The sequence below is a fragment of the Schistocerca piceifrons genome, chromosome 4, assembly GCF_021461385.2.
Source record: "Schistocerca piceifrons isolate TAMUIC-IGC-003096 chromosome 4, iqSchPice1.1, whole genome shotgun sequence".
Classification (NCBI taxonomy): Eukaryota; Metazoa; Arthropoda; class Insecta; order Orthoptera; family Acrididae; genus Schistocerca; species Schistocerca piceifrons.
This window is the reverse complement of record NC_060141.1, coordinates 250,156,448-250,171,810: the sequence shown is the minus strand read 5'-3', so window position 1 is coordinate 250,171,810 and position 15,363 is coordinate 250,156,448. Positions and strand designations below refer to the sequence as shown.

Genomic DNA, 15,363 nt, shown 5'->3' with positions numbered 1-15,363 from the left:
AAGTTTCATCAGCAGTGATTACTTTTGAAAGAAACTCTAGGTCTTCCTCTAACATCAACTCAAGTGCACATGAATGTTCTTTTGTTCAGGTATCAGCAGTCTTGGAATCCACCATGCTCAAACCTATCTTTGCCACTGAATTGTGTGTGGCACCCCATGCAATTTTCAGTATTTCAGCAAGTGTTCATAAGGACATTTGTTGATTGTCCCTCACAATGATAGCAATGATCTTGAGGTTTTTCTCTGTAAGAGCAATAACTGGAGTGTTGGGTCTACCTTTCTTTGTAATTAATTTCAAAATATTTTGTACACCTGTGTATCGCCAACATTATCATATGATGAAATTCTAGTTCAAGAAATTACAGCTGTAAAAAAAATTATGATCACACTTTTTTTTTTAACAGCCCTCATACAAATACATATAAATGTATTCCACAAGATTTTGGGATTGCAGCCGGATCTCATCGACTTCTTTCCACGATATTTCAGCCGACAACCTTACAGCCATCTTCAGGCAAGTGTTTGACACTGGAGATTGCTAGTGCAAGTCGCTCTATTTATACGTAAAAGTGCCGCAGGCACGCATGCGCAAGTTACCGTAGCATGCGCGCCACCTGTCGATTCCAAGGCCCTCTACAATATTACTGCATCAATGGAGCGCAAACGAACGCGTGAAAAAAGTAAAACATGCACACAGATGTGTCCAAAACAATAAAATGCAAAATTTCAATATTAAAATTAAAATCTTGTGGAAATCTTGTGGAATATTCGATACACCGGGAAAACTTCAAGAGTCACATATAAATGTGTGTATAAACAGAACAACATTCTGTGTTAACTGATTAGCCATTGTTTTGGTACATAATAAATGTTGTGCCCAACAGTTTTATGCGTTAGTGGCAGTGTTGAGAGTCCTCATTTGTACTTGTGAACTCTTGTTTTCATTTTCCTTTCTACACTAGTATAGCCCACTTGTATGTAACAGCTGATACAAGTGATAATTTTTAGTAAAATGGACAGCAGTGGAGACCGATGAGTCGAGTCTCCGAGCATATGCAGATGATGGGTTTGGAGATGGTGTCATAAGACCCCCTGGCAATTTTAAAGTGAGCATGACTTTTCTGGAAAAACACTAAAAGAAAAACTTCTGGAGGCAGATACCTCTTGGCGGGCATTGAAATGTTTCAGTGCTGCCAACTGTTTTAATGTAATCTGGGCAAAAAAATTAGAAATCATTCCCAGTCCAGGGAAAAAAAGGAATCATGTTCAAGACACAAAGAAACAATGTCTGTTCATGGAACAATATTCTGCATTTCGTTGACCAAATACTAGATAGAAAACCAAACGACTGTATGTGCATCCAAATCAAAAGCATTTTCCATGGATGATTCTGCGTACTATAAAGAAAAGAAGGATTTTGATCACTTGCATGTACATTATTTGCAGTTCTATATGGTCCAGTATTGAACAATGGAAAATCCAGGATGGAATATAACAATATTATGGGAAGGAAATTTCCTACTCACCATATAGTGGAGATGCTGAGTTGCAGATAGACACAAAAAAAGACTTTCATAAATAAAGCTTTCGGCCAGTAAGGCCTTTGTCAAAAATAAAAAATAGACCACCCACACACACACACACACACACACACACACACACACACACACACACACACACACGACTGCAGTATGAGGCAACTGAGGCCACATTGCGAGCAGTAGCACCAGTGTATGATGGGAGTGGCAACTGGGTGGGGGAGAGCGAGGGATAATAGGATAGGGGTGGCAGACAGTGAAGTGCTGCAGGTTAGACGGAGGGCAGGTGAGAGAGGTGGGTAGGGGGGTAAAGGAAAAGGAGAGAAATAAAAAGACTAGGTGTGGTGGTGGAATTAGTGCTGTGTAGCGCTGGAATGGGAACAGGGAAGGAGCTGGGTGGATGAGGTCAATGACTAATGAAGTTAGTCAGTTCATTAGTTGGTGAACCATTGCTGACAGTGTAAGGCAGTGTGGTGGTACCCTTGAAGCTTTGATGTCATTTATGTGCTTTGGTGCACCTGACTGCTGACTGCTTGGTTGGGTCTGACAAACATCTTTCTGTGACCCTGCTGAAAACACAGTTGACAAACATCATGATGATGTGGGCAACTATGTCTAATATCATGTATAGAAAAACAGTACTGACAACTGGGCAGCCTGGGAAAATGTCTCTGAGGCCAGATGGAAAAATGTTCTGGCATTGCATTTTATTCCTGCGTATTTAAGTGGGAGCCACTCCAGTGGCACTTAGACCACACAACTGTTACCAGCAGACAGGTTAGGTCATTTCCCATTTTCCAATTGAGATGTCAGTTTTGATGTCTCACAGCCCATGTAAATGTAAACCTGAGCTGTTTGAGAACTTTCAAAAATGTTAGAAATATGAAAAACATCAGCCAAAGACATGACTGTCATAAAGTCCTAAAGTTTGAGCACATACTTCACTGTCCCTTGCTAGTCAAATCCCACGTCATGTATTAACAATGCTGCAAATGGTAGTCCACAAGAACAAGTTAGCTTGCATATTCTGCTCAGGCCTTGTAGGTCTGTGATCTGTGTCGCATAACTGTATGATGTCTAACAATGTTGAAGGAACTCGAAACAAGTGGCCTCCACATTTTTGTAGAAAGATGTTCATTTAAAAGTGAGTGAATAGTACCAATGGGCAGCAATGCTGGATCAGATAAAGGGGCCAGTTTTTCCCCAAGATAATAGAGCTGCAGGCTTATAAGTAATAGAAAAGTTGACAAGTCCTCAGGATGTTTCATATCCCTTGCTGGACAATAAAGTGATAAGTGATTTTGATACACTCCCAAGTGCTCTGGGATTACCAGAAGCAGTTGTAGACTGCCAGATTTTTAAACTTCTGTATGAGCTCATGCTGCTGCTCGAGCTACTGTTTACAGTCTGCAAAACTACTTGGCCATCATGGTTAAAACACACAGTAAAATGGCCTGACAATTCCTATTCTGGTACAGGGTGGGTTACAGTTCCAAAAAATCGCCATTGGTATTGTTCTAAATCAGCTTCTTGAACAACACCAGTGTTATCAAGGATAAATTATTTACAAATAAATCACAGAATGTAATAGCTTTTGACTTTCCTGGAAATACAGAAAACTGAAAATGTCTGGAGGTAAAAACTGATTGGCTGATACAATTCTATCTAAGTTTGTTGACTAACTCACACAGGAGAACACTTAGGTTTGACTGGAAAGCACATGAATAAGAACCACACTTTCGCTGCACCCATATGCAATCTGTTCAGTCACTGAAAACACAACTGTTGGTTGAACTTTGAGTAAAGGTAGTACTGCATTAAGCAGAAAGACAAGTCCGTGTGCCAGCCAAACATTGACAACAGATAACAAATAAGTTCAAATCACAGTCCAGGAGAAAACCATGTAGTGCAGGATCATCCTCAGTAGGTACACAGAAATCAAATCTGATGCAGGTGGTTTCCCATTTGACCTGGTGCCAATGGAATACATACACCATTTCTGATCTCCATGTCTAATTACACAAGATACGCTATTAAATAACTTCAATCTTGTAGAGAACATTAAGCATTATAGTGGATTAATTTTTTTTGTAGAGAATAAACAGCTTTATAGTGGATTAATTTGATGTGTTTACCAATGTTACCATTTGATATTGATGTTGTAGGTGAATCCACTTTCTCCAGATTGTGGGTAATAGACAACAACTGCTGCATCAATGATATTATAGAGTCTTAAGTGCTCTCTTTCCTTCAATCCATTTATGAAGCTCTATTACACTAGGAGCAACCTTGTAGACTTTGGATAAAAAGTGTTCATGGCACTTTTTTGTACATATACAATTTTCTCCATTGCCTACTTTTTCATTTTACTTGTTACATGTTGAATACATTTGAAATTATTTGTCACACATTGAATATATTTGAAATAGATTGTGGTGCTTGTCCAGTCACATCTCGTGGTATGCATTCAAAAACTACTTTGTGCAGTAGAACATAGTATAGGGGCTTTGTGATAATTTTTGGCACTTTACCAAATATTCATTTGGGACACATCTTTTTATATTGTTATAGTCCATACATGGATTAAATTTAATAAATTTCTTCCTTCTTGTTGTTGAAAGGTGGATTAGGATTTAATTGACCTCCTGATGATAGCAGCGTAAGAGGCTGATCACGAATTCAAATTGGAGAACATGTAGAAGGAAATTATCTATCTTCTTCTTCTTTGCATTTTAATATAAAAAAGTATCAGCAAGGCTCTAAATAATTTGTGGAAATCACTGTAAACCTGAATCTAGGTGGCCAGGTGGCATTTTGTACTATATTTCTACAGAGTACAAATCTGATATATTAACTACTATGATAACTCTGTTGATTGTTCTCCTTTTTACAGTTTTCACAAAACCTGTGAACATAGTAATAAATTTGTACAATAAAATGTCAGATTTTCTGTCATCCATGAAGATTTATTTAAAAAAAAAAATATTGTTGGGCACATGAAGTTGTTGAAATACTTTTGTTATTATTTCTATAAAATTAATGTGTCATCTTTTTTAATTTTATTGTACTATTTGTTCAGATTTTATTCATGTAATTAAGTTAAATAATAACATTCATTTGTTAGAATGTGATTCACTTGTCTTCATCTTCGCTTCATTCATTTTAATACTATTGTTGTAGGTATAGTTTCATATAAAATATTAATGTACCTTTTAATAAATAAATCTGTATGGCAACAATTCTTGAAACACAACATTTTTCATTTAAGCTCAAATACTGTCTCACTATATCTGGCAAAGGTTCTTTTACAGCCTTAGAGCTTCATGACATCTATTTATATTCTGTATTCTAGTAACAAAATGCTTTCTAATGTAGAACTTATTTTTTTCTGTGTAATAAATTATTTCCCTAACTGAGAACTGTGCTTACCATGATTTGTTTCTCGGTGTTGTATGAATCTGTATTATTTGTTATAAGTGTCTATGTGACATTTAATCCATAAAAGAGGAAAAATTTAGTTTTGTTTTATCCATTACAAAACATTGTAGAAAATCCGTGATCACAAAATCAATAATTTCTTTTAACGTCAAAAGATTTGCTGGTGTCAGTCATAATTTTTATTTACTTTATATTTCCATACCATATATGTTAATACTGTAACTCACAGTATCAAATCTTTTGTTGTTTAAAACCATTAAATTTTGTGTTATTAAATTTATGCATACCTGTTATGATACAGTAACATCAGTACAGCTCTTATTTCACAGGTTGGATGTATGAGTACAAATTCTGATACCAAGTCACCTGACAATCCACATGAACAGAGGACTATTACAATGACGAATGAAAGATGTGCTCCTATTTCTGGGGCTAAGGTGGTTCCTACTTCATTAAATACAGGTCGCTTTGTGAAAGAAGAGCCTACATATCCTGAGTTGACAATTGATGAAACGGTTTGTGGCAGTCATGAAACATCAGACAATTCTAGCTGTTCGAACAACAGGCTTAATATTAGTAGAAACAATATAAATTATGAACAAGGAAAATCTCAAGTGCAAGGAACTGGCAGAGTTAAGTTAAAGCGACGTTGGGTGGAATCTGAAGATTCAAGTGCTTCTTGTGATCAAGTAAATGCCAAAAAACAAACTGGTGTCAGCAGGAGCTCTGGTCTGAATACTGGCCAAATCAGTCATAAATTTACAGCTTCTGGGTCAACGCAGGCAGCTGAAAGTGGAATGCATAGCAATTTTACTGAAAAAGGTGATAATAGTTTCTTTGTTGCATCATGAGCTTTTTTGTACTGAAAGATTCTTTGGCCAGAAAGTGAGTTGTATGATCTGAATGTTCTTGTTGTTCCTTTTTCCTCTCTCTTCGCTCATAATTAAATTTGTTGCAGAATCTTTAAATGTCTTTACATTCTTCATGAATAATCATAGTCCAGTATTAATTAGTTAGGACATATGCTTGAACACTCTCTACTGTAAATTATTTTTTTGATTAGTCTTGAAGTAGACAGTAAACTTGAGTTTATTATGTGTTTAATATTACAGTATCGACCTCCTCAGAATGACTTCTAATCTTAACACATTTGCTATCTGAAGTGAGCCACCAATTAAGGTGGCACAGTGGTTATGACACTATATTTGTATTTAGAAGGAACTGAGTGATGAGGTGAAGTGGTAAAACACTGAACTTAGATTCAGTTCCCTGTCTGCCCATCCAAAATTTAATTCTCTATGGTTTGTAACAATATTATGAAAAGGATAGTTGCTGCTCATCATATAGCAGAGATGCTGAGTCGCAGAGAGGCACAACAAAAAGACTGTCACAAAATAAACTTTCAGCCTTGTTGGCCGAATGCTTATTTTCTGACAGTCATTTGTTATTCCTATCTGCAACTCAGCATCTGTTGTTCCATTCCATCCTGAATTTTCCATTTTTTGTTTTCTATGGTTTCCATGACTCAGTTAATTACAAATGCAAAGATAGTACCCTCAAAAAGGCACATCTGATTTCATTCTCAATCTTAGATTGTGATCTGCTTTTAATAACAAAGACTGGACGCTAATCCCTGATCTCTTTTTTTTCCATGTGAGAAGAGGTGAGCTCCAGACCTGTTCAGACATCAGATTCAGGTTTTCCACAGTTTCCATTAATTGATCAAGGCAAATTCTGTGATGATTCCTTTCAAAAGGACATGAACAGTTTCATTCCCTATCGATGTCCAATCAAAGCTCAAGTTTCTTCTTTAATTACATCATAGATGATGGGTTGTTAGACTCAAATTTATTTTTCTTCTTTTGAAATGAATAATAAAACATGACTGATTTCCATTATAAATTAGACATGCCAAAACATACCATTAAAGCATTCTTAGAATCTTATTCCTAGGCCCTTTGCTCTGTGACAGTTGCCAATGTGCTTTTCCCTCTATGCTAACAGGCCAGCAACTTTTATCTCAACTGTTTCAAGCCTGCTGCACTCTGTGCCCTGAAACTTACCACTTACCTTCACATTTGCTCCAGAAAAGGACTTCAAATGTAAAAGTCAAATATAGCACTAGGGACAAGAATCAGTACAATATAAATCTTAATGGTTGATGTAGTTGCTTTTTAATATCCAACTACATCCTCAGAAAGTTGTGTACTTAGTATAGGCAATCTTCAAACTCTATATGGCCCTGTTCTCTTTCCCTGTAAATGAGCAAGTAACTCATGCTTCATCATACAATCATTTAAATTACAAGAAAATAATAAAATAAATGTTAACAGCATGAACACTTAGTGTTAACTAACAATCCACACCAGCTTCACATGGTTAGCACTTAATAGTGGTAATAAATTACATGCGTGAACCTTCCCCAAGAATAAGTCTGTCTATTAGTGAAAACTGTATCAAAATCCTTACAGTAGTTTCTGTGATTAGCGTTCACGTACAGATAGAAAAACTTGGCAGGTAACTAAATATTGTAGAAAAGTTCTTGTAGAATTTAAGTACTTTAGGATTAAAAGAGACCACTCACTGAAAAGCAGAAGCGTTAAGTTGTCGATAGGCACACACAAAAGAAGGACAACTTGCTACCTTTCAGTTATCCTTTGACGAGCTAGAATGATGGTGGGAGGGGGGGGGGGGGGACGTGATTGTAGCAGCTGGTGGAAAGTGGCATACACTGAAAGCGACATGACTTAGGAGGAGATTTTATTTGAGATTGAGGCTAGGATGATAATGAGAGCGGAGGATGTGTTGTAAGGATGACTCCCATCTGCATAATTTAGAGAAGCTGGTGGTGGAGGGAAGTATCAAGATGGCTTGGTTTGTGAGGTAGCCATTGAAATCGAGCATGTTGTACTCAGCTGCATGTTGTACCACTGGCTGGTAAACTTTGTTCTTGAAAACAGTTTTATTGTGGCCATTCAGACTCTGCTGCAAAGACTGCACAGCCTTTTATTTTGGTGTGACTACCAACCAGCTGTCCACCAGGATGAATGACCACCACCAGACTGTTGTCAAGAACAAAGTTTACCACATGGTGGCACAACATGCCTATGAGTACAACATGCTCAATTTCATTGGCTATCTCACAACTCTTGATGCTTCCCTCCATCACCAACTTCTTAGAACCATGTAAATAGGAGTTATCATTACAACACATCCTCAACTCCCATAATCATCCTGGTCTCAATCTCATCTAACCCACTGCTCAACACTCTCCACCCGACAGTTTCCTTTTCCTCCATCCTGTTGCCCCCTCCCAATTCAGGTCCCCATATTGCCTTCAGCCTATGCCCCTCCCAGCAGCCTCTACAATTGTGCCAGCTCATGTATCTGCCACCCCTCCCTACCACATTCATAGCTGAAAAACTGCCCCCCCCCTTTCTCCCTGAGCGACTAGCAATTCAGCTCCTAGTCCCTCTCTGTTTACCTACCCCAACTGACACTACCCACAGAACACAACCAATCAGCCTGCTGCAAAAGATTGTTTGCACTGTCAGTCTAACCAGCCCCATGTCGGGACATAGATGTGTATGCATGTATGTGAGAGTGCGTGTGTATATTTGTGCATTTTGCTTTAGCTTGTCAAAGGATAACTCTGAGAGCTGTTGAGTTTCCTTCTTTTGTGTGTGCCTATTGTCAACTCAACACCTCGGCTTTTCGGTAAGGAGTCGCTTTACTGGCAAGGGACTTTCATTAATCACAGTTCAACCAATGTACACAAAATAATTAGAAATGCTACACACAAACATCTATCATGACTCAGTCTAGCTATTAATGAAAACCTTATGAAAATCCCTCCAGTAGTTCTTGAGATTAGCCTTCATGTACAAACAGAAAAACATGTCAGGAGACTTTAATTTGTTATAGTTCAGCCAATTTGTACAAAATATTTATAAATTTTATACACAAATGTTCGTTGTGACTTAGTCTATTAGTGAAAACTATGTCAAAATCCCTACAGTAATTTCTGAGATCAGTCTTCAGAATAAACTCCACCTCACTCAATACACAGGAAAGAGATATATGTCCTCCTAATCTGCTAATTTTTACCTCATGTGTGTCACATTGTGAAAGACACACTTATGTGTTGGAGACCATCTTCCCATCTTAATTCTAATGTGACAGGTTCATCTTCTTTGCAAAGTCTGTATATTTAAATATACTCAATTTCCTATTTCATAGAATTTTTTTTAAAATAAAATGTCAGATTTCCAAGATCGCTTTCTTCTTTGCAGATCTGTAAGTTTCTCATCCAAGTCAGTGTCATGTGCAGTGTAAAACAGTAATTTGTTTAAAGTAGTTGTCAGTCACAATGAAATTGAAACCTTCCATTGGTCCATAGCGACTTTTGCAACTACCAGGTGACAAAAAACTAGCATCCTGTCACCAAGGGGCCATTCCCGATACACAGGCAAGTCCAGATGTAGATAAGGAGATTTTTTCTGGGTGATCAAGTATGCTCATTGGTTGCTTGTGTGGGTTTCGTATGTAGGTACCCAAGTCTTTGGGGGTTCTTAGAAGAGGTTCCCAAATGTCATATTTGACTATCTTTATGGCTCCCAAGTCAAAATACTAACATTCATGAAAAATGATGGTAGTACAATAATCTTTTTAAATTTTTCATCCACTTTTGTAATGCTTGCATCTGGGAAACTTTATTATCAATGCAGCAGTGTTTTAGAATGCATTGGTAGATTTTTGATAAAATACTGATTTTTAGATCCAGTATTGTCTTTCTGAACATGCCAATATCAAAGAGCCCACAATGATGGGTGAAGGTTATGAATTATCCTGAAAGATACCTTCCCACCAGCATGCAAATGCTGCTCTTGTTACAGTGTTGAACCATGAGTTATGAGGGATTATCGTTCGGTTTGGATGTATTGGAAACTGATTACAAGTCCACAGACACCTTTTTCAATTGAATTTTGTACAAACTAATTGCAAAAGTTGATGCTTTTTTTCTTGTTCTTGTAATTTTTGAAGTCAAAGGAAACGCTTCTTGAGTAGATCTTGCTGACTCAATTTGTACCATCTCAACAAAAATGAGTTCAATATTTCTCAGTTTTTGTTCACAGGAGGTGTACAAATCAGAAGGTGTGATGGTTCAGTTTTCCTTTGGATGCTGTCAGCTAACTCATTGAACCAATTGTTTTACACTGCTTCCAATTCAGTTACTGGAAATTTTCCATAAACTGACCCAAAAAAGTTCCACTCACCATTTTCAACAAAATATTTGGGCTGATGGCAGAGATCAGTGAAATTTAGGAATTTTTTGTAGTGAACTCCAGACCCATTGCTGTCACTTATTGCAGTAAATTCAGTAGAACCACAAGTTTTCGTAGTCAATGACTTAAAAAAATGAACTGCAAATGTAATATGCCTTAGTCTATCACAAACTATTCAAAAAACTTTGACATTGTATTTGCTCATTTTCAATAAAGTATACACCAGTGAGATGCACCGTGGCTTGATTGTTTACCCAGTGAAAATCTTGGATAGCATCTGGAGCAACAAATGTGTAATTATTTTGAAAATCTGACTGTACAATTACATCATGAAGCTGACCCTTTTGTTTCACAGTTTTCGGATACTGTTTCTGACTTTTTGAAACAAAGTGGTGGATGGTTAGGTCAGGTATTTTTGAAGCCATCTCTCTGACACCATTGTCTGCTTTAAGTTGCTTGGTTTCAAGTCTGCTTTAAGTTGCTTGGTTTCAAGTGATGCATGCTTGTTTTGATACACTGTTTGTATTTACAGTTTTTTTTTCAGAATTAATATACTTGTACCGATCAGTAAGGTGTGATTCAAGTAAATTTCTTCCAGGACTATACTTGCATTGATGCAGTGTGTAAGCTTCTGTTTCAGTATTACACACTATAAAAAATATCAAAATATTTGTAGTTTTTGTCAGAGATGCTACTGGCAGGCATCAGTGTGACATTTTGATGAATTGTGTTAACACACACTGATTGGATACCTGAAGAACCAATGTTGTTGTTGTTGTTGTGGTCTTCAGTCCTGAGACTGGTTTGATGCAGCTCTCCATGCTACTCTATCCTGTGCAAGCCTCTTCATCTCCAAGTACCTACTGCAGCCTACATCCTTCTGAATCTGCTTAGTATATTTATCTCTTGGTCTCCCTCTATGATTTTTACCCTCCATGCTGCTCTCCAATACTAAATTGGTGATCCCTCGATGCCTCAGAAAATGTCCTACCAACCGATCCCTTCTTCTAGTCAAGTTGTGCCACAAGCTCCTCTTCTCCCCAATTCTATTCAATACCTCCTCATTAGTTGTGTGATCTACCCATCTAGTCTTCAGCATTCTTCTGTTGCACCACATTTCGAAAGCTTCTATTCTCTTCTTGTCTAAACTATTTATCGTCCACGTTTCACTTCCATACATGGCTACACTCCATACAAATACTTTCAGAAACGACCTCCTGACATTTAAATCTATACTCGATGTTAACAAATTTTTCTTCTTCAGAAATGCTTTCCTTGCCATTGCCTATTGAAGAACCAATAGCGACACGATTTTGTCCTTAGTTCACACAATTTTATAAAAGCAGTGAACATTTCGCTCAAATTACTTAGCAAAATTCATTTATTTTCTTGAATTTTATTCCATCAATTCAGACAGAAACAAAGTCCCATTCTAGAGCAGAGCCTTGTCATCCTCCAAAATTTCAAGTACTTAATTCTTTATTCTGTCAGAAATAACTTTGCCCTGGTTTTTCCTTTGTGCTGCTAGCACACCTTTCTCACTTTCAAGCCGCAAATTGTTTGCCGTCCTCTATGATATACAAAATTCTACTGAGATTTTAGTTTAATAGGCCAACTCCTTGGTGTCAAAGTTAGAATGTGAATTTTCTCCAAAACAAGTAAAGGTGTGTGTTATTTCTTTCAACTCTGTTAGTAGATGAGCATGATCAGGGCAGTTTATCCACTCTTGTGTACTTGAAACTCCTGCCTGCTGTCACTCACCATGGTCAAAATGACTAGCAGGTGTCATTTGACAGATTATTAAGCTTTGTGTCTGACACCAACTACATTTTGTTTTTCTAAATCATCTTGTATCCTTGTACAGTCACTTAATGACGACGCCTTCCCGTGCACCGCAACATCATCAGCAGACAGCCACTGCTTACCCTGATCATTTATGTATATAGGGAATAATATTGGTCCTATCACACTTCCCTGTGGCCCTCTTGATGAATGTTGGCTATCAAGAACAACATACTGGATTCTCTTATTTAAGATGCCCTCAAGCCACTCACATATTTGGAAACCTGTTCCATATGCTCATACCTTCATCAGTAGTCTGCAGTGGGGCACCTTGTCAAATGCTTTCCAGAAATCTAGGAATGTGGCATCTGCCTGTGGCCCTTGATCCATGGTTTGCAGAATATCATGTGAGAAAGGGGCAAGCTGAGTCTTGCATGTGCGATGCTTTCTAAAATTATACAGATTTGTAGACAGAAGCTTTTCTGTCTCAAGGAAATTTATTACATTTGAATTGAAAATATGTTGAGGAATTCTGTAGCAAATCAGTGTTAAAGATATTGGTCTGTAATTCTGTGGCTCTGTTCTTTTACCTTTTTTATATACAACAGTCACCTGCACATTTCTCCAGTCGTTTGGGATTTTGTGTTGAACGAGAGATTCTCGATAAATGCAAGCTAAGTAAGGGGCCTATGCTGTGGAGTACTCTTTGTAAGACTGAATTGGGGTTCCTTCTGGACCTGGTGACTTATTTGTTTTCAGCTCTTTTCAGTTGCTTCTCTGTGCCAAGAATGCCTATTACTATGTCATCCATACAGGAGTGTGTTCAAGGTGTGTTTTTATGATCCTCCTTCATGAAAAAAATTCTTAAATGTGAAATTCAAAGGTTTTTGTATGTCCATCCTTCTGATTGAGTTTTGAGGGACTTCGGCCATTCATTTATGTAACACCTGCAACTGTCCTTATGATGTTATTTATTATATGGCCACCAGTTTTGGTGCTTCTGTACCATCGTCAGGCCTTAACTGATGCTGAAGAAGGTTATCTCCAATTGTATACACGATTCATCAGTGGCCAATATCTATGAACTGGGTTTTGCAGACTACCTGTAACAATGATGTTGTATCTCCAACCATCAACTACCATTTTAAAACTTCAGCTTTCTTTTAGAATCTTCTATTGCCGTAACAGATTGGTCAATGAGTGAATGAATAGCAGCCTTTGACTCATTTAGATATTTTATGTAGAACCAGAATTTTTTCAAATTCTTGACAAGATCTTTTGCTGAGGTATGGTGGTGGTAGCTGTTGTATGCTTCATGCATTGATCTTTTTACAGATGCATGCATCCCTTCTAACTTCAGCACGTTGTCATTTGTGTACTCTCTTTTGAACTGGGAGTGCATCAATCTTTGTTTCCTCTGCAGTTTCATTTACAGTCTGTTTAAACTTTGCCCATAATTGCTCTCCGTTCAATATACAGGAACTAAATAGTGTCTGTTCATTGTCTGAGTTGGATGGTAACAACCGCTTGTCTGCTTTTGCTAGCAAAAATGCTCTCTTAGCCTCCTTGATTGATTTATTAACTTTAGTAAGCAAAGGTGCTGTGGTGCATGATCACTAATTGCTGTCTCTACGCTGGCACTGTTGATAAGGTCAGGCCTGTTTGTAGCTACAGGTCTAAAATATTTGCTTTGGACTCTACAAATACCTGCTCCAGATGATTTTTGGAAAATGTGTTCAAAGTACTTCGCAAGAATGCCCTGTATTCCATGCAATGAATCCATAGATGCCCCAGTCTATACTCGGTACAGTAAAGTTACCTCCAACTAATATTGCATTGTCATTTTGTTTCGGCACTATTGAGCATGGACTTTCCCTGCAACTGTAGTAGCTCCTTCCTTTGTGTAGCTCTCCCGTGACCTATCAAGGCCAGTCCTATAGTCTGTCGGTAAACTGAAGAGCGAGCGAGCGAGTCCCCACTCTGCCTACCCAGCTACGTCACAAGGCGCTTCTACAGGCTGTTTCACAACGTAGTGCTGACCCTGCCGCAGCATGCACTTTAAATCTGTGGCGATGCCGTGTACAGATACGTTCCGGCAGCGTTTATTTTTAGACAAATGCGTTAAGACTATAAGGGTTACAAAAGACGATAGCTTCTTCTGAAACACAACATTATAGAGTAAATAATATTAACAAAGAACGGAAGTCAGAATTCTATTACAAACATAGAACCGAATGCCTGTTCATGTCAATGTATGTTCCTCTATTGCTATTCGTAAAGCGAATCCCATATAGTGCAGTCTTTGAAGGGCTGCATTGAAACTTAGCAATTCTTGCAATACGAAGAGTGTTTAAAAAGTAACCAGAAATTTATAATTTCTTGTGTTGTATAACCCTTTTTGCCTGTCTTCATGAACAAGTCTGAAAAGTATCTGTACAATGTTATGCATATTTGGTACTTACTCTGTTGTCAGTTGTCAAAAAGGTTTCTGTGTTTTGGTAGCAGCATCGATTATTTGTTTTGCATAAAAATAGATTAGAGATTCTGTATTAAATTTTGTTATAAGAATGGAATAAAGTGTATCAAATTTTTAGAAATGTTCAGTATTGCTTTTGGCGAGTCTGAGTATACCAAGGGCATACAAGTGGTATAAACATTTCAAAGCACGCCTTAAAGGACAGCGTTTTTACAAACATGGATGAGATTCAAAATGAATAGTTAAGAGACCTATAAATTATACCGAGGAAACAGTTCCTAAAGTGTTTTGGAATTGGAAAAAGCACTGTCATAAGTGTATGGTTTGTAGTGGGGAATATTTTGAAGAGGATATCATTGCTGTAGATTAACAAATAAAGTTCTTACCAAAAGTAAAAAGTAATATGTGAACGCATCTCTGAGACTTTGTGACAGAATACATTGAAATGCTACTGTTCCATAAGCATCAAAGGTTTTAAGTATTGAATCACATTCTACTAGCGAAGAGTTAATTAAATTTACTATGAAGTTCTTATATTATTACTGATTTTTTACAACTAGTGATAAAGGTATTTATTGTATTGGACCACATTTGGGTGTATTTATCTTGGAAAACTGTTTAACACTTTTACTACCATGTAGTATGTTTCTACCAAAAGAAAATTTATAGCGTATGAGCATAGTCACCCTTGAAAGGTCACACAATGTAATTTTTAAGAAATTATTCATTGCCTGTTTACTACATCGTATTTTAGAGGTCATCATCAACAGTGTCACTGTCGTCGTCGTCGTTACTTTCTAAATTAATAACTATGGCATCTAGTATATCCCCAATAGCCCATCCT

At 37.4% G+C, this 15,363-nt stretch overlaps 1 protein-coding gene across 3 annotated transcripts in view; it reads left to right on the top strand.

Moving 5' to 3' along the window:
- The window catches only part of LOC124795037 (transcriptional protein SWT1), a 283,974-nt gene that overhangs the window by 37,613 nt on the left and 230,998 nt on the right, over positions 1–15,363 (top strand). For all 3 annotated transcript variants that reach the window (XM_047258819.1, XM_047258818.1, XM_047258820.1), the window contains one exon: positions 5,306–5,798. In XM_047258819.1, coding sequence (XP_047114775.1) covers positions 5,306–5,798 — 493 coding nt within the window. The remainder of the gene's footprint in view (positions 1–5,305; positions 5,799–15,363) is intronic.